General features: G+C 40.3%; 1 protein-coding gene across 13 annotated transcripts in view; it reads left to right on the forward strand.

Annotated features, from left to right (window-relative positions):
• GREB1L (GREB1 like retinoic acid receptor coactivator) overlaps positions 1–26,655 on the forward strand; it is a 287,707-nt gene that overhangs the window by 134,877 nt on the left and 126,175 nt on the right. For all 13 annotated transcript variants that reach the window (XM_054538185.2, XM_054538181.2, XM_054538189.2 and 10 more), the window contains 3 exons: positions 11,246–11,411; positions 11,970–12,167; positions 23,094–23,270. In XM_054538185.2, coding sequence (XP_054394160.1) covers positions 11,255–11,411; positions 11,970–12,167; positions 23,094–23,270 — 532 coding nt within the window. In that variant the 5' untranslated portion in view covers positions 11,246–11,254. The remainder of the gene's footprint in view (positions 1–11,245; positions 11,412–11,969; positions 12,168–23,093; positions 23,271–26,655) is intronic.

The following is a 26,655-nucleotide window of genomic DNA, read 5'->3' on the forward strand; positions in this document are numbered from 1 at the left end:
CTTTTTCCCTGTGCCAGGCACTATTCTAAAAACTTATTACTGTATGTAAAATCTCATGTATTTTCACAAAAATCTATGAAATTGAAAGTACTGTCTCCATTTTACAGATGAAAGATTGAATAATTTGCCCAATATCATACTAGGAGTAGGTGGGTACAGGATTTGAATTAAGGTCATTGGACTCCTGAGTCAATGTAATTAATCCCTATGACAGTAGAATTCCTATAAATGCTGAGTGAATAATTGTTAAAGTTTAGAAAGTGACATCTGTAAAGAAAAAGTTAATAGAAAACTAGGAAGTTATACAAATTTGTCTTTTTTTTTTTTTTTTTTTTGAGACAGTCTCGCTTTGTTGCCCAGGCTGGAGTTCAATGGCATGATCTCGGCTCACTGCAACCTCCGCCTTCCAAGTTCAAGCAGTTCTCTGCCTCAGTCTCCCAAGTAGCTGGGATTACAGGCATCCGCCACCACGCCAGGCTAATTTTTGTATTTTTAGTAGAGATAGGGTTTCACCATCTTGGCCAGGCTGGTCTTGAACTCCTTCCTGACCTTGTGATCCACCTGCCTCAGCCTCCCAAAGTGCTAGGATTACAGGCATAAGCCACCATGCCCAGCCCCAAATTTGTCTTTTTAGTATTATGCCTGACATGAGAGATTTTTTTGCAATTTGTTTTGTTTTGTTTTTTAGCTCATCAGTTGTCGATAGTGTATTTTATGTGTGGCCCAGAACAGTTCTTCCAGTGTGGCCCAAGATGGCTTTGAATGTGACCCAACACAAATTTGTAAACTTTCTTAAAATATTATGAGATTTTTGCCGGGTGCAGTGGCTCATGCCTGTAATCCCAGCACTTTGGGAGGCCAAGGCAGGTGGATCACCTGAGGTTGGGAGTTCAAGATCAGCCTGACCAATATGGAGAAACCCCATCTCTACTAAAAATACAAAATTAGATGGGCGTGATGGCGGACGCCTGTAATCCCAGCTAGTCAGGAGGCTGAGGCAGGAGAATCGCTTGAACCTGGGAGGTGGAGGTTGCGGTGAGCTGAGATCACGCCAAAACAACAACAAAAAATTATGAGTTTTTTTTGCAATTTTTCTTTTTTTTTCTTTTCTTTTTTTTTTTTTTTTGCTCATAAGCTATTGTTAGTGTTTGTGTATTTTATGTTTGGCCCAAGACATTTCTTATTCTTCCAGTGTGGTCCAGGGAAGGCAAAAGATTGGACACCCCTGTTCTAGAGGGATGACTAAATTCATGATACCCTTTGGCAGGAATGCTTCCTAGGTGGTGAGTGTGCTTCATATCGTCTCCACTGAGAAGGCACGCATCATCTCACTGTCTCACTTTTAGTGATGCTAAGCTCAACCAGTGGATTCAGGAGGTGACAGCGTGATCTCTCCATTATAAAGTTCCCCATCAACCTTCTCTCTCATGGTTTCACTTATTAACCATTGCCTGAACGAAGTTTTCATTAGGGGTTACAAAGTGGTAATTTTATAATTCTGTCATTCTTTGCCCCCTGCCCCTTTTTTTTTTGAGACAGAGTTTTGTGTCACCCACGCTGGAGTGCAGTGGTGCTATCTCGGCTCACTGCAACCTCCGCGTCCCAGGTTCATGCGATTCTCCTGCCTCAGCCTCCCGAGTAGCTGAGATTACAGGCACCCGCCACCGTACCCAGCTAATTTTTGTATTTTTAGTAGAGACGGAGTTTCACTATGTTGACCAAGCTGGTCTCGAACTCCTGACCTCAGGTGATCCACCCGCCTTGGCCTCCTAAAGTGCTGGGATTACAGGAGTGAGCCACTGTGCCTGGCCATCTTTGAACATTTTTTAGCTGGAATTCTTCTTTTAAAAAAATTCAAACTCTCAATAATCAGGACTATTTGGTTACTTGGAAGTACAGAAAGAGCAGAATAAATGGTTTGCTCTTTTCTTTTAGAAGTACAGAAAGAGCGGAATAAATGCTTTGCTCTTTTCTTTTCCTGCTTGTAGTGCTTTGTTTTTGTCTTTCCAAAGGAGCTCTTGCTTTTTCTCCTGTAGTAGCAAAATTAATTTGTGAATTTTTATATTTTAAATATGCTTCAGTCAGTTGGATTTATTCTCTTTTATGTTTGGTTTCTCTAATCTTTAGCCTATGGGAGCTCTTCAAGTAGTCTCATATGTCTTTTAACATGCTTCATTAGTTCTTTTTTTTTTTTTTTTTTTTTTCTTCAGGCCAGGTTTCACTCTGTCACCCAGGCTGGAGTGCAGTGGCACAATCACAGGGTCACTGCAGCCACCACCTCTCAGGCTCAAACAATTCTCATGCCTCAGCCTCCCGAGTAGCTGGGACCACAGGCACACACCACCACATGCCCAGTTAATTTTTGTATTTTTTGTAGAGACAGGGTTTTGTCATGTTGCCCAGGTTGGTCTCAAACTCCTGGACTCAAGCCATCTGCCTGCCTTGGCCTCCCAAATTGCTGGGATTACAGGTGTGAGCCACTGCACCCAGCCTTATTAGTTCTTGATAACCTTTGCTTTCTTGTTCAGATGTTCGAGGCTCATCTTGCGTATTCCCTGCCCCAGACTTGGAACTGGTCATACCTTGAAAAAATCTTCATTCCTTTCAGTGTGGAAGGCATTAGGCCACTACAATCAGAGTATAGGAAGTGCTTATTAATAGTAATTGAATGGTATTGCTTCTCAGATTTTTCAGTAGACAAAGCTTAGAAATACATATTTTAAAACTTAAAATGAGTTATTACTTAGAATATGTACATCCCCATCTACCTGTACCACAGCTTACTTTGCTGTTAAAATCACACAACCCCAAATTAGTGTTTTAGATTCAGTTCTTTTTCTTTTAGCTTGTACATGATCTTTTTAAAAATCAGTGTTTTTCTTGTTCTTCCTTGTCATTTTCTTTTTAAAAATACTTTTAAAAATTAATGTTTATTTGTTTCAGATAGTTGGTATTAAAAGAAACTTTTATTAAAACCCCAAGTGCCATACTTGAAAATATATTTATACTTAATCAAAAGGGGAACTTTTTTCCTTTTTCTTTTTCTTTTTTTTTTTTTTCCACACAGGGTCTCATTCTGTCAGCCAGGCTGGAGTGCAGTGGCATGATCGTGGCTCACTGCAGCTTCGACTTCTGGGCTCAAGCAGTTCTCCCACCTCAGCCTCCCAAGTAGCTGAGACTACAAGCACCTGCCACCAATCTTGGCTAATTTTTTATGTGAGGAGGTTTTTTGTTTTGTTTTGTTTTGTTTTTTTGAGACAGAGTCTCACTCTGTTGCCCAGGCTGGAATGCAGTGGCACGATCTTGGCTCACTGCAACCTCCACCTCCTGGGTTCAAGCGATTCTTCTGCCTCAGCCTCCCGAGTAGCTGGGACTATAGACACGCACCACCACGCCCGGCTAATTTTTGTATTTTTAGTAGAGACGGGTTTCACCATCTTGGCCAGGCTGGTCTTGAACTTCTGACCTCGTGATTAGTCCACCTCAGCCTCCCAAAGTGCTGGGATTACAGGCATGAGCCACCACACCCAGCCCTGATGTGAGGAGTTTTTTAATAGAGAGGTACGGTTATTTTGTTGTGATTTTTAAAATTGTTATTTGGCTTTGTGACTCTTAGGCTCATATCTTAAGTTAAAATTTCCTTTTCAGCATGTCTTGCAACTGTGATAAATAGAGATGAGGCCACATCAGCAAACAAACATTTTCTTTTCTGATTTTTTTCTTTGGAGGTCAGCAATTTTGTAGTACATTACCGAGTTTTCATTTACCCAGTTGGGCCATCTTGGTCAGTGGGTTAGTAGCTTAATGGTCTGAGTGATAAAGATAGCACCTAAGAGAGCTGCTTCTGAGCCAAACTGATTTGGTTCTACCCTGTTTACCTGTTTCCTTGCAGGGTGATCTTAGGCAAGTTCCTTAACTTCTCTAAGTCTCAGTTATCTTGAAAATGTGAGTAATAATAGTGCTTGCTCGGCACTTAGTAAGCTCTCCATGCTACTCTTGCAATCACTGAAGGGATGCTTTCTTTCACATTTTTTGACAACAACTACCACCACCACCACCACCACCACTACCACCACCACCACCACCACCACCACCACCATCACTACTACTAGTAATAATAACAACAGCTACTATTATATTAACTTCCAGTAATGCCTGCCATTGTAACACGTGCTTCACATACAACTTTAACTACAAGTAAGACTGTATATTCTGAAATCAATGCTTTAATTGTAAAAAGTCTTTGAGAGTTAAGGGAAAATTTTATCACTGAGGAGGGCATTTCTCTCTCTCTCTGCTGTATACTTTTTTTTTTTTTTTTTTTTTTTTGAGACAGAGTTTTGCTCTTGTTGCCCAGGCTGGAGTGCAATGGCGTGATCTCGGCTCACTGCAACCTTCACTCCAGGGTTCAAGTGATTCTCCTGCCTCAGCCTCCCGAGTAGCTGGGATTACAGGCGCCTGCCACCATGACTGGCTATTTTTTGTGTTTTTAGTAGAGATGGGGTTTTGCAGTGTTGGCCAGGCTGGTCTCAAGCTCCTGACCTCTCAGGTGGTCTGCCCGCCTCGGCCTCCCAGAGTGCTGGGATTACAGGTCTGAGCCACTGCACCCGACCTCTCTGCTATGTACTTAATAAATACTATAGAAGTACAGTTTTAATAATAGAGTAATTATTAACTATGAAACCTTTCACAAAAAGGAAATGAAAACATACAGTTAAGGAGTACTGTCCCTCAGAGTGCATTACTACTTTTTTCCATTTTCAGAAGGAAAAGGAGAATTGAGGAAAGGCGTGGAAGCATTAGCAGGCACCTATTTCCCAAGCTACTCTTTTTTTTTTTCTTCCAACCTCTCTAGCCCCACTTCCTAAAGTCACCGGAGATACAGGCTGCCTGTTTTACCCACATCCCCATTCTACAATTTTTCTTTCCATGGAAAAAGGGAAAAGGATAGAGCAGAAAGGCTGCAAACCACAATGTTGTGGTGGTTTGTAGTTGATCCAGTGTGCATTTGGAGCAATTAATTAGGGATACAGAAAGACTTGCTCATATTTTTTACTGTCCTTTTCTTCCACATTTTCTCAAAGTCACAGAAGTGCTTGTTAGTATCTCAGAGGTCTGTAGTGCTATGACAAAATATTTAATATAGTTTGTCCTTTTGTAATTTTACAATAAAAAATATGGAAAAGCAATGTAATGGAGTCTTATAAACTTGATGTCAGCCAGATACATACAATACATAAGTATATAGTGGAAATTACAAGTTGGCTTTCTGTCTTTTTTTTGAGACGGAGTCTCAGAGTCTCGCTGTGTCACCCAGGCTGGAGTGCAGTGGCGCGATCTTGGCTCACTGCAAGCTACGCCTTCCGGATTCACACCACTCTCCTGCCTCAGCCTCCCGAGTAGCTGGGACTACAGGCGCCTGCCGCAACGCCCGGCTAATTTTTTGTGTGTTTTTAGTAGAGATGGGTTTTCACCATGTTAGCCAGGATGGTTTCGATCTCCGGACCTGGTGATCCGCCCGCCTTGGCCTCCCAAAGTGCTGGGATTACAGGCATGAGCCACTGCACCCGGCCCTGTCTTTTTTTTCATAATTATGTCTTAGAATCTACAGAAGTGATGTGAGATTTTTGGGCCCCTCAGTTGTTTTTTTTTTTTTTTTTTTTCTTAAAAATAGGCCAGGTGGCTCACACCTGTAATCCCAGCACTTTGGGAAGCTGAGGTGGTGGGTGGATCACCTGAGGTCAGGAGTTTGAGACCAGCCTGACCGACATGGTAAAACCCCTTCTCTACTAAAAATACAAACATTAGCCAGGTGTGGTGGCGGGCACCTGTAATCCCAGCTACTCAGGAGGCTGAGGCAGGAAAATCACTTGAACCCAGGAGGGGGAGGTTGCAGTGAGCCGAGATAGTCCTATTGCACTCCAGCCTGGGCAACAAGAATATAACTCCGTCTCAAAAAAAAAAAAAATAGAGACAAGGTATCATTATGTTGCTGGTCTCAAACTCCTGGCCTCAAGCAATCCTACCTCAGCCCCCAAAGTGATGAGATTACAAGCCACCATGCCTGTCAGAAGTTGCCTTTCTTTTTGCATTTGATGTAATGAGTAGTTTTGAAAAGTATCTTTCCATCTTCTGCCTGAAGTCAAATTTATTCACATTGACTTCCAGTCAGGTGTTATACCATCTCAGGCATGGGGGCTCTTTGAGATTTAGAGGAAACGGAGGCTGGTGGATAATGCCAACAATTTCAGTGACCCTGAATACCATGGCATATGACATTTAGAATATATTACACAGACGTCCTTTGAACTCCACCCTTCTTCTTTGGATAGCATTGGGATATCAAGGGCAGAACTCCATAGTCAGCACTAAAGAAGTCTGAGGTCAGTTATGTAATTCTTTACATTACCATTATTTATTTTTATTTTTTATTTTATTTTTTGAGATGGAGTCTTGCTGTGTTGCCCAGGCTGGAGTGCAGCAGTGCCATCTTGGCTCACTGCGACCTCAGGAGATTCTCCTGCCTCAGCCTTCAGAATAGCTGGGACTAGAGGAGCACACCACCATGCCTGGTTAATTTTTTGTATTTTTAGTAGAGGCAGGGTTTTGCCATGTTGGCCAGGCTGGTCTCAAACTCCTGACCTCAGGTGATCTGCCTGCCTTGGCTTCCCAAAGTGCTGGGATTACAGGCGTGAGCCACCGCACCTAGCCACCATTATCATTTTTTAAATGCCCTGTTATGTTTTTATTTGGAATAGAGTCAGCTAATTCCTTTTATTCTACCAAGTCTCAGCAGGGAATAGATACTTCCCATTGTCTTCATCTGAATATTGCTAATGCTTTTGTAGGATTGTGAAACTCCATTGCCCATTTTTAAATTAATTTAGTGGGGTTTTTTTTGGGTTTTTTTGGTGGGGGGACAGGATCTTGCTCTGTCACCCAGGCTGGAATGCAGTGGCACAATCATAGCTTACTGCAACCTCCAACTCCTGAACTCAAGTGATCCTCCCTCCTCAGCCTTCCAAAGTGCTGGGATTCCAGGCATGAGCCACTAGGCCCAGCCTGATTTAATATTTTTATTCAGCATGATATTTATCTGTCATTTTTGTATGTTCTGTCGTATTACTCCTTAAACTCTAAGTTGAAGAGATTGAGATTATGTGATCCTCCATGTATAACTAGTTTAATTTTAAAATTAAACTAAAAAGACCTGTTGGAGAATGCAGGTTTTCAAGATTTTCTTTTTTATTTTGAAAGGAGTTTTGCTCTTGTTGCCCAGGCTGGAGTGCAATGGCACAATCTTGGCTCACCACAACCTCCACCTCCCGGGTTCAAGCGATTCTTCTGCCTCAGCCTCCCAAGTAGCTGGGATTACAGGCAGGTGCCACCACGCCCAGCTAAGTTTGTATTTTTAGTAGAGAGGGGGTTTCTCCATGTTGGTCAGGCTGGTCTCAAACTCCTGACCTCGGGTGATCTGCCTGCCTTGGCCTCTCAAAGTGTTGGGATTACTAGCGCGAGCCACCACGCCGGGAGGTTTTCAAGCTTTTCAATGATGAAAGGAAGATAACTTGTTGGAGTGGTAATAGATATAGAGGTGGCAATATTTCCAGACATTGGTGCTCTGGAAAAAGGCTGAAAGTTCACTTTTGACGTTATTTCATTGTTCACAGATAAGCAATCCTATGGTTAACTCTGTAGTTCCTAGTCCTTTTCTCTCTTTAGCAAAGAAGAAAGGTGAAATGGTTGTTGGATTTTGATTTAGATGCATAAACTAGTGGCACAGCCTATTTCTCCTCCAACCTCCCCCGTGTTTTGATCATGTGTGGTGCTGCTGAAAAGTAAATTACTTCTGAGCTTTAAAAATTTTTAATGTTTGTATTGTACTGGTGGGGAGGCTTAGGAGCCTGGCCAAAAACTTGGTGTTTCAGGAACATTTCAGTTGACAGACTTTGTTGATTTTCTTCTATTTCTTCATCTTTTAATTGGGTATTTTATATACATATGCAACTTGTAATTGGGTATTGTACATTTTGAGTATAAACTTTTTGTAAAAAAGAAACCTAACAATTTAAATTCATGGCATTTTATTTTTATTACCTATATCAGAAAAGTCACCAAAATAGGACCCTGGCTTTTTCTCCAAATCGTGGGAATCTCTAATAAAGCTTTGACAAACCCAGCCACTCTGATGGAAATCACTGCATACTACTCACTGCCACCAGGAATCACATCAGAAGTCTTCTTTGCTGTGTAAAAGTAGCTCAGGGGCACCAAAATCTTCTGTAGAGCTTTAGTGTGTGTCTGGGAAACTTGAGATAGAGTTGTGGATTCCCATGCATCACCTCGTCTCTGCTCATGAGTGGGCACGTTGGGTGTTGGCACCCTTTCCTGATGAACACTGATGCATCCTCAGGGTTCTTCTCAACCAGTCCTCCAGCGACTCTCTCCAAGGAGTTAATCAGAATTGGCATTCCAGATAAATTTTAAATTCTATCCCTCTCTTTGATAGAAGGGGGGCCTAAGATATTCTCAAAATTACCTGTCTTGAAATAAGATTTATCCAAGGTGAGGCTGTACAGTAAGAGTGCAGGCTTTGTCATCACATGACTAGATACTGAGTCCTGGCTCTATCCCTTATTAGTTGAATGCTAGTGAACTGGTCACTTCGTTTCTTCAAGTTCTGGTTTTTTGTTTTGTTTTTTAATCTGTGAAGTGGAAAGAGGTCATACCTTTTTCAGAATACTGAGGATTAAATACAACAATTTTTATAAAGTGCTTAGTAAACTATCTAGCCCAATAGTTCTCAGACTGTTAGTATTAGAACCCATTTATACTCTTGAAGATTATTGGCCAGGCGCGGTGGCTCACACCTGTAATCCCAGCACTTTGGGAGGCTGAGGCAGGTGGATCACGAGGTCAGGAGTTCAAGACCAGCCTGGCCAAGATGGTGAAACCCCATCTCTACTGAAAATACAATAATTAGCCAGGCACAGTGGCAGGCGCCTGTAATCCCAGCTACTCAGGAGGCTGAGGCAGGAGAATTGCTTGAACCCAGGTGGCAGAGATTGCCGTGAGCCGAGACTGCGCCACTGCACTCCAGCCTGGGCGACAGAGTGAGACTCCATCTCAAAAAAAAAAAAAAAAAAAAAAAAAAGATTATTGAGGACCCCATAGCATTTTTGTTTATTAAAAATTAAAACTGAAAAATTTTACAAATATACATTACTTTTAGAAATTATAATAAAACCGCACTGTATATGAACATAGATAGCATATTTTATGAAAAATAATTGTATTTTCCAAAGACAAGTTAGTGAGTAGCTTATGTGCTTCTGCATTCAACCTGTTGCAATATCACACATCCTGCAGATTCTGGAAAATTCCATGTACACATATGAGTGAATCAGAGTCAAAAAGACAAATAATATCCTAGTAATAGTTTGATGATGTGCCCAAGAATGGACAGCTGACCCATTTCTAGCCAGAGATTCAAGGAAAAGTTTGCTGGGAAGAGGCATTCCATTCCAAATAAAAAGACCAAGTTTTCTAAAAAGAAGGTCTTTTGCCCTTTTGATTATTTGGAATGTAGACATGTTGCTTTGGTTTGTCACAGCTGTTTGGAGACAAGATCAAGAGTAAAAGTCAACACATTCAGGGTGATAGAGCAGAATGACAGGAAGAGCTCTGTTCTTGAGAGCACTGTTGAACAGCTGAACCAGCTCCTACAAGCCTTACCTACCAGCTTTGAACAAAAAAAAATTTTGTTTAAATAGTTTGAAATAATTTTGGCTGGGTGCGGTGGCTCATGCCTGTAATCCCAGCACTTTGGGAAGCCCAGGCAGGTGAATCACTTGAGGTCAGGAGTTCGAGACCAGCCTGGCCAACATGGGGAAACTGCATCTCTACTAAAAATATGAAAATTAGCCTGGTATGGTGCTGTGTGCCTGTAGTCTCAGCTACTTGGGAGGCTGAGGAGAGTTGCTTGAACCTGGGAGGTGGAGGTTGCAGTGAGCCAAGATTGTGCCACTGCACTCCAGCCTGGGTAACAGAGTAAGTGAGACTGTGTCTCAAAACAATTTTTAAAAAAATAGTTTTGATTTCATGGACCATCGAAAGGGTAGGGTCTTGGCCCCACCTCCACCCCCAAGACCCTTTGAGTATCATTAGTTTAGCCATTAATTAGCATCCAATAAATTATAGTTGTTATTGTTATACATGGAAATTTTTTTTTTTTTTTTTTTTGAGACAGAGTTTTGCTCTTGTCGCCCAGGCTGGAGTGCAGTGGCACAATCTCGGCTCACTGCAACCTCCGTGTCCCGGGTTCAAGTGATTCTCCTGCCTCAGCCTCCTGAGTAGCTGGGACTACAGGCACACGCCACCATGCCTGGCTAATTTTTGTATTTTTAGTAGAGACAGGGTTTCACCATGTTAGCCAGGCTGGTCTCAATCTCCTGACCTCGTGTCACCCGCCCCAGCCTCCCAAAGTGCTGGGTTTACAGGCATGAGCCACTATGCCCAGCCTATGCATGGAAATTTTTATAACCAGCAAGTACTATAGTACTATATAAATATTAGTGATGAGAAGTAAAGGTCATGACTTCAAAGCTTTTTGCTATATACTTTCTTGAAGGGTCCCAAATAAGATTGTACTTCAGATGAAGCAAAAGAAACAACAGTGTTTTTCAAATACTAGTAATACATAAATGAATTATTCAACTTGAAAAGGCTCAAGTCTTGCTTTCAGAAATTTAATTAAATATAGAACCATAAAACTTTCATTTTTTTCCAGAAGAGAGCCTTTTTCCCCCATCTAGAGTAATAGATCTTTGTAAAGAGAAAATTCATTACTTACTCTGAAACCACTGATAGAGTTTCTAGGGAGTTACAGTAGCCTCCTATAAAGGTGATATGGCCACACTGTTAACCAGGTTGGGATTCATGACTGACAGGTCAGTCTTGATTTACTGGTTGGAGAGCCTTGACTTAAGCATTTATTACTGTTATAGATACAAAATCCCTTAAAGGGGCTTTTTGAGTTGGGTTTGGGCTGTGAAGACAAAAAGCACACGTGATACGATAACAAGTAACTTACACAAGCTGTCTTAAGATCTCTGGGTAGTTCATATATTTCACATCTTAACAAGATATATGGACATAGTTTAAATTAGCTCTACCTGTACTTTGAGACATAGAACCTCTAATTATATCAATTTTATCCTTTCTTCTTTTTCTTGGGGATGGGTAGGTGTAGATCATGGGGAATTCATATGCTGGGCAACTGAAATCTGCTCGATTTGAGGAAGCTCTCCACAACTCCATAGAAGCCTCCCTCAGATGTAGTAGTGTGGTACCGCGGCCAATTTTTTCCCAGCTATACCTGGACCCTGACCAGCATCCTTTCTCATCTGCAGGTAAGTTTCTCAATCACACACATTTCTGGATTCTTTTTTTTGTTTTGTTTTGTTTTGGTTTTGTTTTGTTTTGTTTTGTTTTTTTGAGATGGAGTCTCTGTCTGCGGCCCAGGCTGGAGTGCAGTGGTGTGATCTCGGCTCACTGCAACCTCCGCCTCCTGGGTTCAAGCGATTCTCCTGCCTCAGCCTCCTGAGTAGCTGGGATTACAGGCGCATGCCACCACTCTTGGCTAAATTTTTTTGTATTTTTATTAGAGACGGGATTTCACCATGTTGGTCAGGCTGGTCTTGACCTCCTGACCCGTGATCCGCCTGCCTCGGCCTCCCAAAGTGCTGGGATTACAGGCGTGAGCCACTGCACCTGGCCACTGGACTCCTTTTTTAAAAAGTGGGATTCTTGTTTTAGAAGTGGGGATTCCAAATCTTGGGACCTCTGAGATAAATTGGCTAAATGTTAGAAAATGCTAGACCTTTTTTCTTCAATTATGTTTTTCAGAACTGTGCATTTTTCCATAAGCATCTTTTATTAAATCTGCTGTGATTTATTTGCTTACCCAGATGTCAAACCCAAGGTGGAGGATCTGGACAAAGATTTGGTAAACCGCTACACTCAAAATGGAAGTCTGGATTTTTCTAACAATCTAACAGTTAATGAAATGGAAGATGATGAAGACGATGAAGAAATGTCTGATTCAAACAGCCCACCAATTCCCTATTCACAAAAACCTGCCCCAGAAGGATCTTGCACTACAGATGGTGGGTTTCAGTTGTGTTTTCTTTTTGCTATTTTCTCTCTAATATTGTCTGACATATTTCTAATTATTACATGCGGTGCTCAAGGCTGGAAACTAGTAATTATCGTATGGAGAGGAATGAGAAATGATTATGCTCTCATTCACATTATCTCCTGTGACTTCGCAACAGATGTCTGTAAGAAAGACAAGTATTATCATCTCATCTTACAGATAAAGAGACTGAAATTCACAGTTGTTGACTTCCCTGAGATGGTCTGTTTAGAATTGCAAAGGCAATTCTAAACCCAGGTCAAGGCTTTTCCAGTATTTCAAGTACTTTCTGCAAGAATGCTACTATTTTAGGACCTTTTTTAGTGTTCCCTCTTCGTACTTCTTTCTATTCCGCAGCCCCCGGCCCTGCAAACAATCAGAGAGATATTAGAGATTTCATATTTACCTTTTACATTTATTTTGAACACTCATCCAATATAGAGGATTAAAATATTTTATACATATTATAAATGTAAAAATTTATAGAGGATTAAGATGTGTAAATTTTGTTAATCCCTTTTTATTTATTAGGGTCAACCTCCTCTTCCACCAAGGTGTCACACTTCACAAGAAAATCCTAGTATAAAGCATTTCCAGTATTTCATGGTTTTGGTGATATCATAACTTAAATTACACTCTCTTCCCTCCATTTAATAGTTTACTGTGCTATTTTCTGACCATCCCAGCCTAATTAGTTCGTGAATAATACTTTGTCCGATTAGCCAGAGTATTGTTATTATACCCAGAATGACTTGGACCTAGGGTGATTTCAGTGCATGAAAATTTTGGAGTGGGGGAAATGGGAGAAGAAGAAAAGGGATATAATTTCAGAACATTCCTCTTACAAAGCTTAAAGTGCAAATAATTAGAGAAAAACTAGAGGTTCAAATATGGAAAGTCAGAAAGCCCTGCTTGGGAGTTTTATTTTCTCTTGACTTTTTTTTTTTTTTTTTTTTTTTGGACAATGTGATAAACAGTAAAGGAGTCAAAATCCCCTACCTAGGAGATGAGGAACCCTGAATAATTCTCCTGGTAGCTTCTAAGTGCCCAATTCACTAAAGATGGCCTCTAGCAATTAGTACTACTGCTCTTTGATTCGGCCCTGCCTGTAGCACATTATTCCTTATGAATTTGTTTATGATTGCTCAAACTTAATATAATATATATGGATTTATTCATTATTGACATAATACAGGCCTTTAAGCCTGTGGAGGTGTAGGAGGTGACTAGCATTATGTTTCTTTTTACTTGCTTTAATGTCCATCTTCATGCCTTTTATTTAATTGAGCTGTCAACTCATTTATCAGGTAACAAAATGGAAGGTGAAATAGTGCTTAAAACATTGTTGGATTCCCATTGAGAATCTCGTTATGTGTGAGAGTTACATAGAGTAAAAGCTTTAGAGGATAATTTTCAAATATCTAATTTTATACCAAAAAATGGGAGAGAGGTTTCCATTTTTCCTGTGCCCTAGGTATGTTTTTAGTTTGCCTTGTAGGGTATCTGGCACTGGTGTTATTTAGGTATAATAAACTCAGTGATCTAGAGATAGCCAGTATTTCTTAAACTTTAAAACATGAGAATATGAGAGTATATGGGAAGGGTAATATCATTTTAAAGATAAAGGAGGTGCAGTTTTTTTTTAACTGTCTCACTCAAGTTCAAGATTTAGATTCCAAGACAATTCAAAAACACTAGTCCTACACTTAGATTCCTATATCAGCTACTTTCGGTTCTTATAATTAATGTCCATTTTTTCCCCTTTTAATTCACCTTGGGGGAAGGCATTTAAAACAAAAAGTTTATAATTAATTTGGTAGTTTATAGTTTGTAGATACCTTTTTTTTTATTTGAGACGGAGTCTCACTCTGTCACCCCGGCTGGACTGCAGTGGCACGACCTCAGCTCACTGCAGCCTCCACCTCCCAGGTTCAAGCAATTCTCTGCCTCAGCATCACACGTAGCTGGGATAACAGGCGCCCGCCACCACGCCCGGCTAATTTTTGTATTTTTAGTAGAGACGGGGTTTCACCATCTTGACCAGGCTGGTCTTGAACTCCTGACCTCATGATCCACCCTCCTCGGCTCCCAAAGTGCTGGGATTATAGGCGTGAGCCACTGTGCCCGGCCAGTAGCTTTTTTTTTTTTTTTTTTTTTTTGAGTCCTCAGCCTCCTGAGTAGCTGGGACTACAGGCGCCCGCCACCATGCCTGGCTTCTTTTTTATGTATTTTTAGTAGAGACAGGGTTCCACCGTGTTAGCCAGGATGGTCTAGATCTCCTGACCTCGTGATCCACCTGCCTCGGCCTCCCAAAGTGCTAAGATTACAGGCGTGAGCCACCACGACCAGCCAGTAGCTCTTTCAATTGAACTCATTCTAAGATAGCTTTAAGAGGCCTCTTACTCAAAGGGAGAACAGTTCTGAAATTTTCCTTATGAAAATGGCAATGAAATAAGGGCAATATACTGCCTGGACTTATTTAAGCATACCACCTTCCCTTCATGGGAAATCCTCTATTTACTTAAGGCTCAAAGAAAGGTAAAGCTGTTTTTAGAGGCAATTTAGATAAGCAAATACTTAACACCTGATGGGCTGCTGGGGTTTACCATTCAGATGTAAATTTTGGTTGCTAATTTCTTATGTAAATTATCAGAATAGTGTAGGTTCCTACCCTGCTGGGAGGCAGTTGATTGTCCAGAGGGGTAAAGGACAACCAAATTTTAGGCCTCCAAATACTGCTTTGATTACTTTAGTTTGTGTTTATAGCTGTTTCTGTAAACTTTTCCCTGCCCCCTTTTAGTTTACTCTGTAACCTTCAAGTTGGAGATAATTGGAGAATGCTAATCTGTTTCTGTGAAGTGAAATCTTTGGCTGTTTTCTTAAGGAAATACAGATGAAGTTTATAAAGAAGACCTGTCTACTATTATTCCTTTTTTAAAAAATTAAAATCATTTGCTCTGGTTTTAGAGCAACATTTCAGTGTTATCTTCAGAAAATGAAATTATTTCAGGGGCAGATTTGTCAAAAAAATTATTTGTATGCCCGTTATCACTAACTTATGTTTCTTTGCTTGTAGACTATGAACAGGCTTAGATCCTCCCTTAGGATACTCTTAACCAGATCTTCTCGTAGCCTCTAAAAGAAGGATCACATCAGTCCTTCAGAATTATTTAGATGTAATTCAGAATTACCCTGTTGGGGAGTCCTAAGGTTTTGTTTTGTTTTTCATTTAGTTCAAGGTTTTAACTGAGATTTAATATTTGATGTTTATTAGACTAGTAATCAGACATATTTCTAGTAGTGGGAAAATAGAACTACCTGTCACACTGGATATTGGGATCCTATAAGTCTTGAGATAGAATATTTCATAGATTTTGTTTTTAGCTATCCACTCTTTTTTACAGACATACACAGCTTATTTTCCATCTGAAAAAACTAAATTAAATATTGCTGTTTGCATAATGTTTTTACTCTCGTAGGGATCCCTCATGATATATTTTGTATATCATTAGCTGATCTGAATCCCAGCAATGAGGATTTGGAGGAAATAGTAAATAGATACATACTTTACAGAAATAGACCAGACCCTTGGCAGGCGAACTTATTCTTAGAATAACTACAAACTGAATTCATAAACTTTTGCTTGACTTAATGAGCATTTTTGGCCTTGAGCTGATTTCTTCTGGACCCTGTTCCTAGACTCAGCCCTGCTGTGCCTTTCTTTCCTATTCTCTTCTTAATTAAATTGCCTGTATGGCTTGTGTTGGCAAATAGCTACATGGTAAAAGATAAAATAGAACTATTTTATTTTATTTTTGAAGAACAGCTTTAAATTTGTGAAAATAAAGAAAATAGTACAGTGTCTATATATCCCCACACAGTTTGCCCTATTATTAGTATCTTAGTATAGGACATTTGCTACAATTAATGAATGAATATTGATACATTTTTATTAATTTTAATAACAACTAAAGTCCACAATTTATTTGAGTTCCTTGGTTTTTTCCTAATATCCTTTTCCTGTTCCAGTATCCCATCCAGGATACAGCATCAGATTTAATTATTATGTCTCCTTAGGTTCTTTTTTTTTTTTTTGAGACTGAATCTCGCTCTATCGCCCAAGCTGGAGTGCAGTGGTGGTGTGATCTCGGCTCACTGCAAGCTCCGCCTCCCGGGTTCACACCATTCTCCTGCCTCAGCCTCCCGAGTAGCTGGGACTACAGGCACCCACCACCATGCCCGGCTCATTTTTTGTATTTTTAGTAGAGACAGGGTTTCACCACTTCCTTTTGACTGTGACAGTTTCTCAGACTTTACTTGTTTTTGATGACCTTGGCCGTTTGGGGAGTATTAGGCATATTGTAGGAGACCCCCCCCATTGGAATTCATTTGATGTTTTTCTCCTTATTAGATTGAGGTTATGGGATCTGGGGAGGAAGATCACAGAGGTAAATTTTTATCTTATTCTTTCAAGGGTACATACCATCAACATGATTTAACACTATTGCTGTTGACCTTGGTCACCTGGCTGAGGGGCTGAAGGAGTGTTATCCCCACTCTCCTTCCACTACATACTGTGGAAGGAATCCCCAGATCACACTTAAGGAGCCGGGAGTTATACTCCACATCCTTGAGGGCAGGCTATGTAAATTATTTGAAATTCTACTGCCTGGGAATTCATCTCTTCTCTCCCATTTATTGATGGGTTCATTCGTTTATTTATGTCATTATGGCCATAAATGCCTACATTTATTTTATGTTTATAATCCAATACTAACTTATTTTGTTGCTCAAATTGTTCAGTTTTGGACATTGGGAGCTCTCAGTTGGTTCTCGTGCCACTTTTACAAACCGCCATCATTATGGGGTGGGTTTTTTTTTTTTTTTCATCAAATAGGAATTTTCTCTTTTCATTGGCACAGGAACCTCTTGACTTCTTTTTTTTTTAAGGGAAGGAGGCTAGGCACACACCTCTCATAGAATACAGTAATTGTTTAATAATTATTGCTTTTCTTCTCTAGGTGTCCTCATATCATAAGTGGGAAAATCCTCAAAGATTGTAATACTAAAAACTATTTGTGTAATTTTCATTTTGTCACAGAAATTGCTCTGAAATAATCTCTCTTCCCTAGAAAATCCTGCTTTCTTCAGGCCTTCTCCACACTAACTGTGCCTTCTCTACTCTATACCTCTTTAGCCCAGAAGCAAAATTGTAACTTTTCCCTCTTAGTCTCCCTTTTGCAATGTATTGCTTGAGAAAGTTCAGCAGAAATGTCAGTCTGTGAGCATGAATTACTTTTGCAGCTTGCCAAAACTTGAATTTTAAGGACTCATTAGCAAGTATGAAATAGGTGAATGCCGACACAGTTAATGGCTGGCAGGGGCTGGTGTATCAAATGATGCTCAGAAATCAATCTGAAAAGGCCACAGGGAAGTCAAGTGATAGGACCCAACAAAAATTAGGCAAGGATGAAGTTATAGGAGAGTTCTCCATCAGACTAGAGGAAGGCGAAACAGTATACAGTCACGTGCCAAATAACACCATTTCGGTCAATGACTGACTGCATATATGACATTGGTCCTGTAGGTTCCAAAGCTGAAAAATGTCTGTTGCCTGATGACATTGTAGCCATTGTAAAGTAGTGCAATGCATTACTCATGTGTTTGTGGTGATGCTGATGTAAAGAAACCTACTGCACTGCCAGTCATATAAAAGTATAGCACATACAATTAGGTACACCACATGATACTAGGTAATAAATGACTATGTTATTTCAGAGTGCACTCCTTCTACTTATTTAAAAAAAAAAAAAAGTTTACTGTAAAACAGCCTCAGGCAGGTCCTTTAGGAGGTATTCCAGAAGATGGCATTATTATCATAGGAGATGACCCTCCAAGCATGTTTTTGCCCTGAAGACCTTCCAGTAGGACAAGATATGGAGGTGGAAGACTGTGATATTGATGATTCTGACCCTGTGTAGGCCTAGGCTAATGTGTGTGTTTGTGCCTTAGTTTTTAACAAAAAAGTTTGTTTGTTTGTTTTTGTTTTTTTTTTTTTTTTGAGACGGAGTCTTGTACTGTCACCAGGCTGGAGTGCAATGGCGCAATCTCGGCTCACTGCAACCTCCACCTCCCGGGTTAAAGTGATTCTCCTGCCTCCACCTCCTGAGTAGCTGGGACTACAGGCGCTCACCACCATGCCTAGCTAATTTTTGTATTTTTAGTAGAGATGGGGTTTCACCATGTTGGCCAGGATGGTCTCGATCTCTTGACCTTGTGATCCACCCGCCTTGGCCTCCCAAAGTGCTGGGATTACAGGCGTGAGCCACTGCGCCAGGCCAACAAAAAAAGTTTAAAAAGTAAAAAACCAAAACAAAACAAAATTTTAATACAAAAAAGCCTTATAGAATAAGGATATAAGAAAGAAAACATTTTTATACAGCTATACAAAGTGTTTGTGTTTTAAATGTTATTATGAATCAAAAGGTTTTTAAAAGTTAAAAAGGTTATAAAGTTAAAAAGTTACAGTAAGCTAAGGTTAATTTATTATTGAAGAAAAAAACATTTTAGTAAATTTAGTGTAGCCTAAGGGTACAGTGTTTACAAAGTGTACAGTAATGTCCTAGGCCTTCACATTCACTCATTACTCACTCACTGACTCACCCAGAGCAACTTCCAGTCCTGCAAGCTCTGTTTTAAGTGACTTATACAGGTGTGTCATTTTTTATCTTTTATATCGTATTTTCACTGTGCCTTTTCTGTGTTTACATATGTTTAGATACACAAATACTTACTGCCTGTAGTATTCAGTACAATAGAATGCTATCCAGGTTTGTAGCCTAGGGGCAATAGGCTATACCATCTAGCCTACATGTGTAGTAGGCTCTACCATCTGGGTGTGTGAAAGTACACTCTATGATGTTCACACAACAAAATCACCTCTTAGAATGCATCCATGTGGTTAAGTGATGAATTGACTGTATATGAGTCATAGAGGTGTTAATGAGGTCAAAGGAGCAGTTAATTAGGAGTTAAGAGACCTGGGTTCTGGATCTACTGTTTCTGGTGGTTGAGTATTTGGCCTTGGGCCACTTTCTTAGTCTCTTGGGGCCCTTCTGTCATTTACATATTAAAGAGGTTAGAACAGATCTGTGTTCCTCAATCTTTGACTCACAAATGTCTCTTATAATAGTGTGTAATCTTTTGAACTCAGAGATTTAAAAACCAATTCTGTCATTACATGGCATGTGATAAGGACTTGATTTTAAATAGAAGGCATTTATTTTAGATTGGTTTGTTTGTTTATTTATTTATTTATTTATTTTGAGACAGAGTTTCACTCTTGTTGCCCAGGCTGGAGTGCAACGGTGCAATCTCGGCTCACTGCAGCCTCTGCCTCCTAGGTTCAAGCAATTCTCCTGCCTCAGCCTCCCAAGTGGCTGCGACTACAGGTCCATGCCACCACCCCCAGCTAATGTTTGTATTTTTAGTAGAGACAAGATTTCGCCATGTTGGCCAGGCTGGACTCGAACTCCTGACCTCAGGTGATCCACCCGCCTCAGCCTCCCAAATTGTTGGGATTACAGGCGTGAGTCACTGCACCTGCCCTACCTAGATCAGTTTATTAATATATTGTTTGATATTCATGCTGTACAAGAAAGATTATCTACAGGGTTAGTACCAGTCTTGAGTGTTGAGAGCATTGAATAAGGTAATCTATATAGTATTTAGCACTGTGCCTGGCTGTGGCAATTGCTCCCTAAGTTTTAGCTGCCATCATCATCATCATCAATTCCCAACTTCCAAACCTGTGAGCCCTGTTCCATAATAGAGGTGGGTGGGCACAGCAGTTTTTTTTTTCCAATGGGTTCCATGTATCCATAGGCTCCAAAAAATGTTTGTAAACTAAGTAATATGACCGACATATTTAATGACTATTTTCCAAATAAATATAAATGATATTTTGAACAAATGCAGATTCATTTAAAATTGCTAAAGAATTCATAAGTTTTTATATTTTTTGTTAATTCATGAACTTCTAGAGTTAAATTGACTTTTAGAGTTTAAATTGACTTTTGTTAATGTTAAAAAGGGATCTATAAGCTTGAAATGATTGAGTCCTGTAGTCTTGATAATTTTATTCTTTCTTCTGTTGACTTTTCTCAATTCTATTAGGCTTGTTTTTGAGGTTTGGTGACCCAAACTATATGGTAAATTTAATATGCCCCACCGCTTCATCCATTTTTTAAAATTTGAATTTTAATTTTTTTTCTTTAAAAAAAAATTTAGACAGGGTTTTGTTCTGTCACCCAGGCTGGAGTACAATGGCACAATCTTGGCTCACTGCAACCTCTGCCTCCCTAGCTCAAGGGATGCTCCCATCTTAACCTCCTAGGTAGCTGGGACTACAAGCGCTCACCACCAGGCCCGACTAATTTTTGTATTTTTTTTGTAGAGATGGGGTTTCGGCCTGTTGCCTAGACTGGTCTTGAACTCCTGGACCCAAGCGATCTGCCTCCTTGGCCTCCCAAAGTGCTGGGATTACAGGCGTGAGCCACTGCACCTCACCTCATCCAATGTTTTCATGGTGTTTTCTTTTTTATTTCTCATGCCAGTAACTGATAGCATTCAATTATCTGTTGACACTTGGTTAAAATCATAACATGAATTGACGCTAGGAGAATCTAGCATGGTTTTTCCTTACTTTGTATTGGGCAATGATAATGGTGCTCTCCTCGGGTTTGTGTAGGGAGAGGTAGGCGTCCTCCTTGCTTCCAAAATTTTCTGAAATAGCGTTTTTTTTTTTCCCTGTTCTTGAGAGCAAGTCTCACGCTGTTGCCCAGGCTGAAGTGCAGTGGTGCAATCTTGGCTCACTGCAACCTCTGCCTCCCTGGTTCAAGTGATTCTCCTGCCTCAGCCTCCCAAGTAGCTGGGATTGCATTCATGTGCCACCATGCCTGGCTAATTTGTTGTTGTTGTTGTTTGTTTGTTTTTTGAGACAGAGTCTCGCTCTGTCGCCCAGGGTGGAGTGCAGTGGCGCGATCTGGGCTCACTGCAAGCTCCGCCTCTACAGGTGCCTGCCACCATGCCTGGCTAATTTTTTGTATCTTTAATAGAGACGGGGTTTCACCATGTTAGCCAAGATGGTCTCGATCTCCTGACCTCATGATCCGCCCGCTTCTGCCTCCCAAAGTGCTGGGATTACAGGTGTGGGGCACCGTGCCCAGCCTTTTTTTGTATTTTTAATAGAGAAGGGTTTCACCATGTTGGCAAGGCTGGTCTTGAACCCCAACCTCAAGAGATCTACCCACCTTGGCCTCCGAAAGTGCTGGGATTACAGGTGTGAGCCACTGTACCCGGCCTGAAATAGCATTTATCATACTTTTATTCAGCCTTTCTCGGTTGCAAATGACAGAAACCCAACTGAAAATGGCTTAGGTAAAATGAAGAAATTACTGAAAGAATCCCAAAGAAAAGGTTTCATGGCCAGACCTTGGGAAAGGCAGATACAGTGGGCTGAGGGATCCAGATACTGCCAGAACAATCTTTCAGCCTCCTGCCTGTGCTGACGGAGTTCCCTCCCAGGTCAAGAAACGGGGCTGGCACTAAGCGGACTGAGCCATGCTCTCCTTGGCTCCATGTTCAGATTTTCTAGGGGAAAGGCTTTGATGGGCCTTGTTTATGTCATATGTCTACCCTTGGACCAATCAACTATGGCCAGAAAGTTGGGCTATCAAAGTAGCCCAGTTGGATCAGGTCCTAGCTCCACATCAATTTGGAGTGTCACAACTCCCTGGGGAAGTCATGTGATTGGAGTACAGACAGAATCACTTCCCAGAAGATTTGCAGCAGAACTGTAGCTGTTCCCTATAACACTGTCTGTGATTCTTGGTTCCTTATACATTCTTCCAAATGACTGCAATGTGAGTTCTTGGAGGAAGATATATTTTGTTCAATTCTGTATCTCCTGGTCTTGGACAGCATCTGTTGCAAATGTTTGTTTAATAAACGATGAACAGATGAATTCATATAATACATTATGATATACAAAGTGGTTATGTAAGATTTTGTCACATCTTGTCATGTCATGTCATGTCATGGTAAAAAGTTAAATGCTGTAACAGTTTTGGCCCGTTCATCTAGGAGTCACCAAATTCTGAGCTTCAGTCTTTTCCTCTGTGAAAATAAAGAGTATCTCTATTCTGACACTGTCCCCATCTAGAGAAGTGAATTTGCATTGGAAGTAAAATAATCGTATTACATGCACATAAAAACTACATGGTTTTCAAAGTTTGTTGTGTATTCATCATTGCCTCACTTGTTGACCAGACTCACGCCTGTAATCCCAGCACTTTGTGAGGCCAAGATGGGTGGATCACGAGGTCAGGAGTTCGAAACCAGCCTGGCCAACATGGGGAAGCTCCATCTCTACTAACAAAAAAAAAAAAAAAAAATTAGCCGGGTGTGGTGGTGCACGCGCCTGTAATCTCAGCTACTCGGGAGGCTGAGGCAAGAGAATCACTTGAACCTGGGAGGTGGAGGTTGCAGTAAACCAAGATCCCACCATTGCACTCCGGCCTGGGCGACAGGGTGAGACTCCATCTCAAAAAAAAAAAAAAAAAAAAAAAAAAAAAAGAAAAAGAAAAAGAAAATATGAAGTTGAAGTTGTCACTTTGGCTGAAGCAGATGGAAATATTTCCTTTCAGTGTCTTTTCAGCTTCGTTCAGAGGGCCACACTTGGTAGATTTGTCTTCTCGTTGGAGTATAGGGGTATAGGGATTTTAGTTTAGTCTTTAATAGTGATTCTCACAAATAAATCTACTCTCCAAATGAGTGACAAGAAGATATAATCTCACTAAACATTTCACTGTGTCCTTTTTTTTAAACTGGTTTTTAGGTTTTTGTCAAGCAGGAAAGGATTTGCGTTTGGTATCACTGTGTATGGAACAAATTGACATCCCAGCAGGATTCCTCCTGGTGGGGGCCAAGTCTCCCAATCTGCCTGAACACATCCTAGTTTGCGCTGTAGACAAGCGATTTCTACCGGATGATCATGGAAAAAATGCACTTTTAGGTGAGTATTTCATGCTTATAAAATTCCTTCCAATATGAGGGAGTTAAAGTACACATTTATTTAAAACTACTGCAGAATTTTAAAAAATATACCGTAGGATTATTTGGGGATTATATAGTTTAGTTCAATTATGAGACATTTTTTTCTTTTAGTAACTTTTTTTTTTTCTTTTTTTGAGATGGAGTCTTGCTCCATCGCCCAGGCTGGAGTGCAATGGTGCAGTCTAGGCTCACTGCAACCTCTGCCTCCCAGGTTCAAGTGATTCTCCTGCCTCAGCCTCCCGAGTAGCTGGGTCTACAGGTGCATACCACTACACCCAGCTAATTTTTGTATTTTTAGTAGAGACAGGGCTTCACCATATTGGCCGGAGGGGTCTTAAACCCCTGACCTCATGATCTGCCCGCCTTGGCCACCCAAAGTGCTGGGATTACAGGCAGTAACTTCTTAAACATTTATTTTCTTTCTTTCTTTCTTTTTTTCTTTTTTTTTGAGACAGAGTTTCGCTCTTGTCACCTAGGCTGGAGTGCAGTGGCACGATCTCGGCTCACTGCAACCTCTGCCTCCTGGGTTCAAGCAATCCTCCTGCCTCAGCCTCCCGAGTAACTGGGATTACAGGCGCCCACCATCACGCCCGGCTACTTTTTGTATTTTTAGTAAAGACAGGGTTTCACCATGTTGACCAGGCTGGTCTCAAACTCCTGACCTCAGATGATCTGCCTGCCTTGGCCTCCCAAAGTGCTGGAATTACAGGCATGAGCCACCACGCCTGGCCTTTTCATTTTTGTTAATTCTCAAAACACTTAGCTTAATTAAATGACTTTTTGACCAGACATTTTTAAAAAGCATGCAATTTATCAAAAATTAATATTTTATAAAGAAAAGAGAATTCACTCTCTATAGTCATTGATATCAAGTCAGCTCTGATATTGGACCTGATATCAAGTCAACTCTCAATTCTTCTTCTGTGGATTATTCACTTTGTAAGTTATTTGTTGTTTTTCCATACCACCCATTCCAATGTCATATAGATAGATATTTCTATCTATACTTGTGTGATGTGATTCTCACTTTATATTTAACATTAGTTCACCCAAAATAACTAGGACTATGTATCTTTATATTTCTATCTATATGATATAAAATGTAAATGACTTTATCTCAGAATTATTTTACTTTCTGATATTAGAGTCTGGGCTTTTTCACAACATAGCTTCCATATATCATAAGAAATAACAGACTTGATTTATTTTATTTTAAATAATTAAAAAGATAAGAGAGCACATGAGATTTGTTGCTTTTCTACTGCTGCCATTTCTCTACTCTTGTTTTTGTTTCTCAGAATTTGTCTTACTATAGATGAAATCATGTTTCAGGCACAAATATCAGTAAAAAGGAAAAAGAATAGAGCAATGAATTCAAATATTATATTGATCATGATGTGTAATTTTTGTAGTTTGATACATTCTTCCTAGTTATATAGTGTCATCAGAAAGTCTAGCAATACACTGATCAATAAGTGAACCTGCACATGCTTTATAGAAGTTCCTTAAATTATAGTTTAAAGACTTTTCATGGTTCATAGGAAAAGAAATGGTAATTTTCATTTTTCATAAGGCTCTGATAAAAAAAGAACATTTTCGGCCTGGCACGGTGGCTCACGCCTGTAATCCCAGCACTTTGGGAGGCCGAGGTGGGCGGATCACGAGGTCAGGAGATCGAGACCATCCTGGCTAACATGGTGAAACCCTGTCTCTACTAAAAATACCAAAAATTAGCCGGGCATGGTGGTGGGCGCCTGCAGTCCCAGCTACTTGGGAGACTGAGGCAGGAGAATGGCGTGAACCCGGGAGGCAGAGCCTGCAGTGAGCGGAGATCGCATCACTGCACTCCAGCCTGGGGGACAGAGCGAGAGTCCGTCTCAAAAAAATAAAATAATAAAATACTACTAATAATAATAATTAGCTGGGCGTGGTGGCGCTTGTAGTCCCAGCTACTCGGGAGGCTGAGCTAGGAGAACGGCGTGAACCCGGGAGGTGGAGCTTGCAGTGAGCCAAGATGGCGCCCCTGCACTCTAGGCTGGGCGACAGAGCGAGACTGTCTCAAAAAAAAAGAAAAAACGTTTTCACTTTGTTTTTGTTTAGTGAAATTGAGCAGATGGTTTAATATAGAGGTCTAATGATAAATCTAATATGGTGGACTAAATTAGCGATGAAGATCCAACTACTCGTTTTTTCATTCAGCAGTATTTATTCAAAATGTACTGTATGAGAGAAATTACACGAGGCTCTTACGTAGGGACAAAACAGTTAAAAGACTCAGTCCTGTTCCTCACAGAGCTTACTACCTAGTAGGCTGTAGTAGAACAACTTCAGAAAACTTTTTAGCATTTGAAAAGCATTATCATCTCATCTAATGATAAACAGTTCAGGTGTGGCTCTGACTGTAGACAATGAAAATCTCTCATAATGCATTTTTTGTTCAATGATTCTGTGACTAGAGAATCCTCTTAGAATATGTCATGGAAAAGACAGAGAAAACACCATCAGAATAATAGACTTCATAATCCTTAGAAATTAGGAGTGAGACCAAAGACCATGTGCTTTAGAATCAGAACTGTGTTCAAATCCCAGATTTGTCACTTAGTACTTTAAGAAGTTCAGCAAGTATTTTAAGAACTTAAAGTCTTAGATTGCTCATGTATATAATGGGGCCATTAACGCCTACCTTGCGGGGTCATAAAGATCAAATGAGATGATGTCCTTAAAGCACCCACCCAGCACAGTGCTTGGGACATAGTATTTGCTCTTCAAATGGCAGTTGTTTACTATTGTATTTATTAAATACCCTTACAGACTTAGAACCTTGCTTACTTTCTCTAGCCTTGTAAGTGGACATAATTTTTTACTAACCACTTCTCCATGTAAAAGTGCAGTGCAACAACGAAAAGGCAGGTTTTTCTTAAATAAGCACATTGCTGGGATTTTTACATGTTTGATACTCTATTGTCCGAAAACTAATATTCATCCAACATTTCTTACTTAAAGTGGATGATTTTCATATGCATTAAAATATAGTGGAAAAATGTTTAAGCTTCCACTATTCTAGAACCCCTGTGGATTCAAATATCAATTTGTCTAAATTTTTATATAAATTATGCAGATTCCAAAGACTATGGGGGAATTGATTTAAAAATATATTGATCCAGTTGGTAGTGCATGTGCCCCAAATCTACCATGCAATTGGAAGACTTGATTGCTAGAAAAACTAGAAGGTAATTTGGCTGTGAGTGGTGTTATTTTTTGTTTTCAATGACAAGAACTTCAAGCAGATAAAATCTCCCTTGAAGGAAGGCTAATGCTGAAGCCATACAGGGTTTGTAAAATGG

This window comes from Pongo abelii, chromosome 17 (assembly GCF_028885655.2).
Source record: "Pongo abelii isolate AG06213 chromosome 17, NHGRI_mPonAbe1-v2.0_pri, whole genome shotgun sequence".
NCBI lineage: Eukaryota > Metazoa > Chordata > Mammalia > Primates > Hominidae > Pongo > Pongo abelii.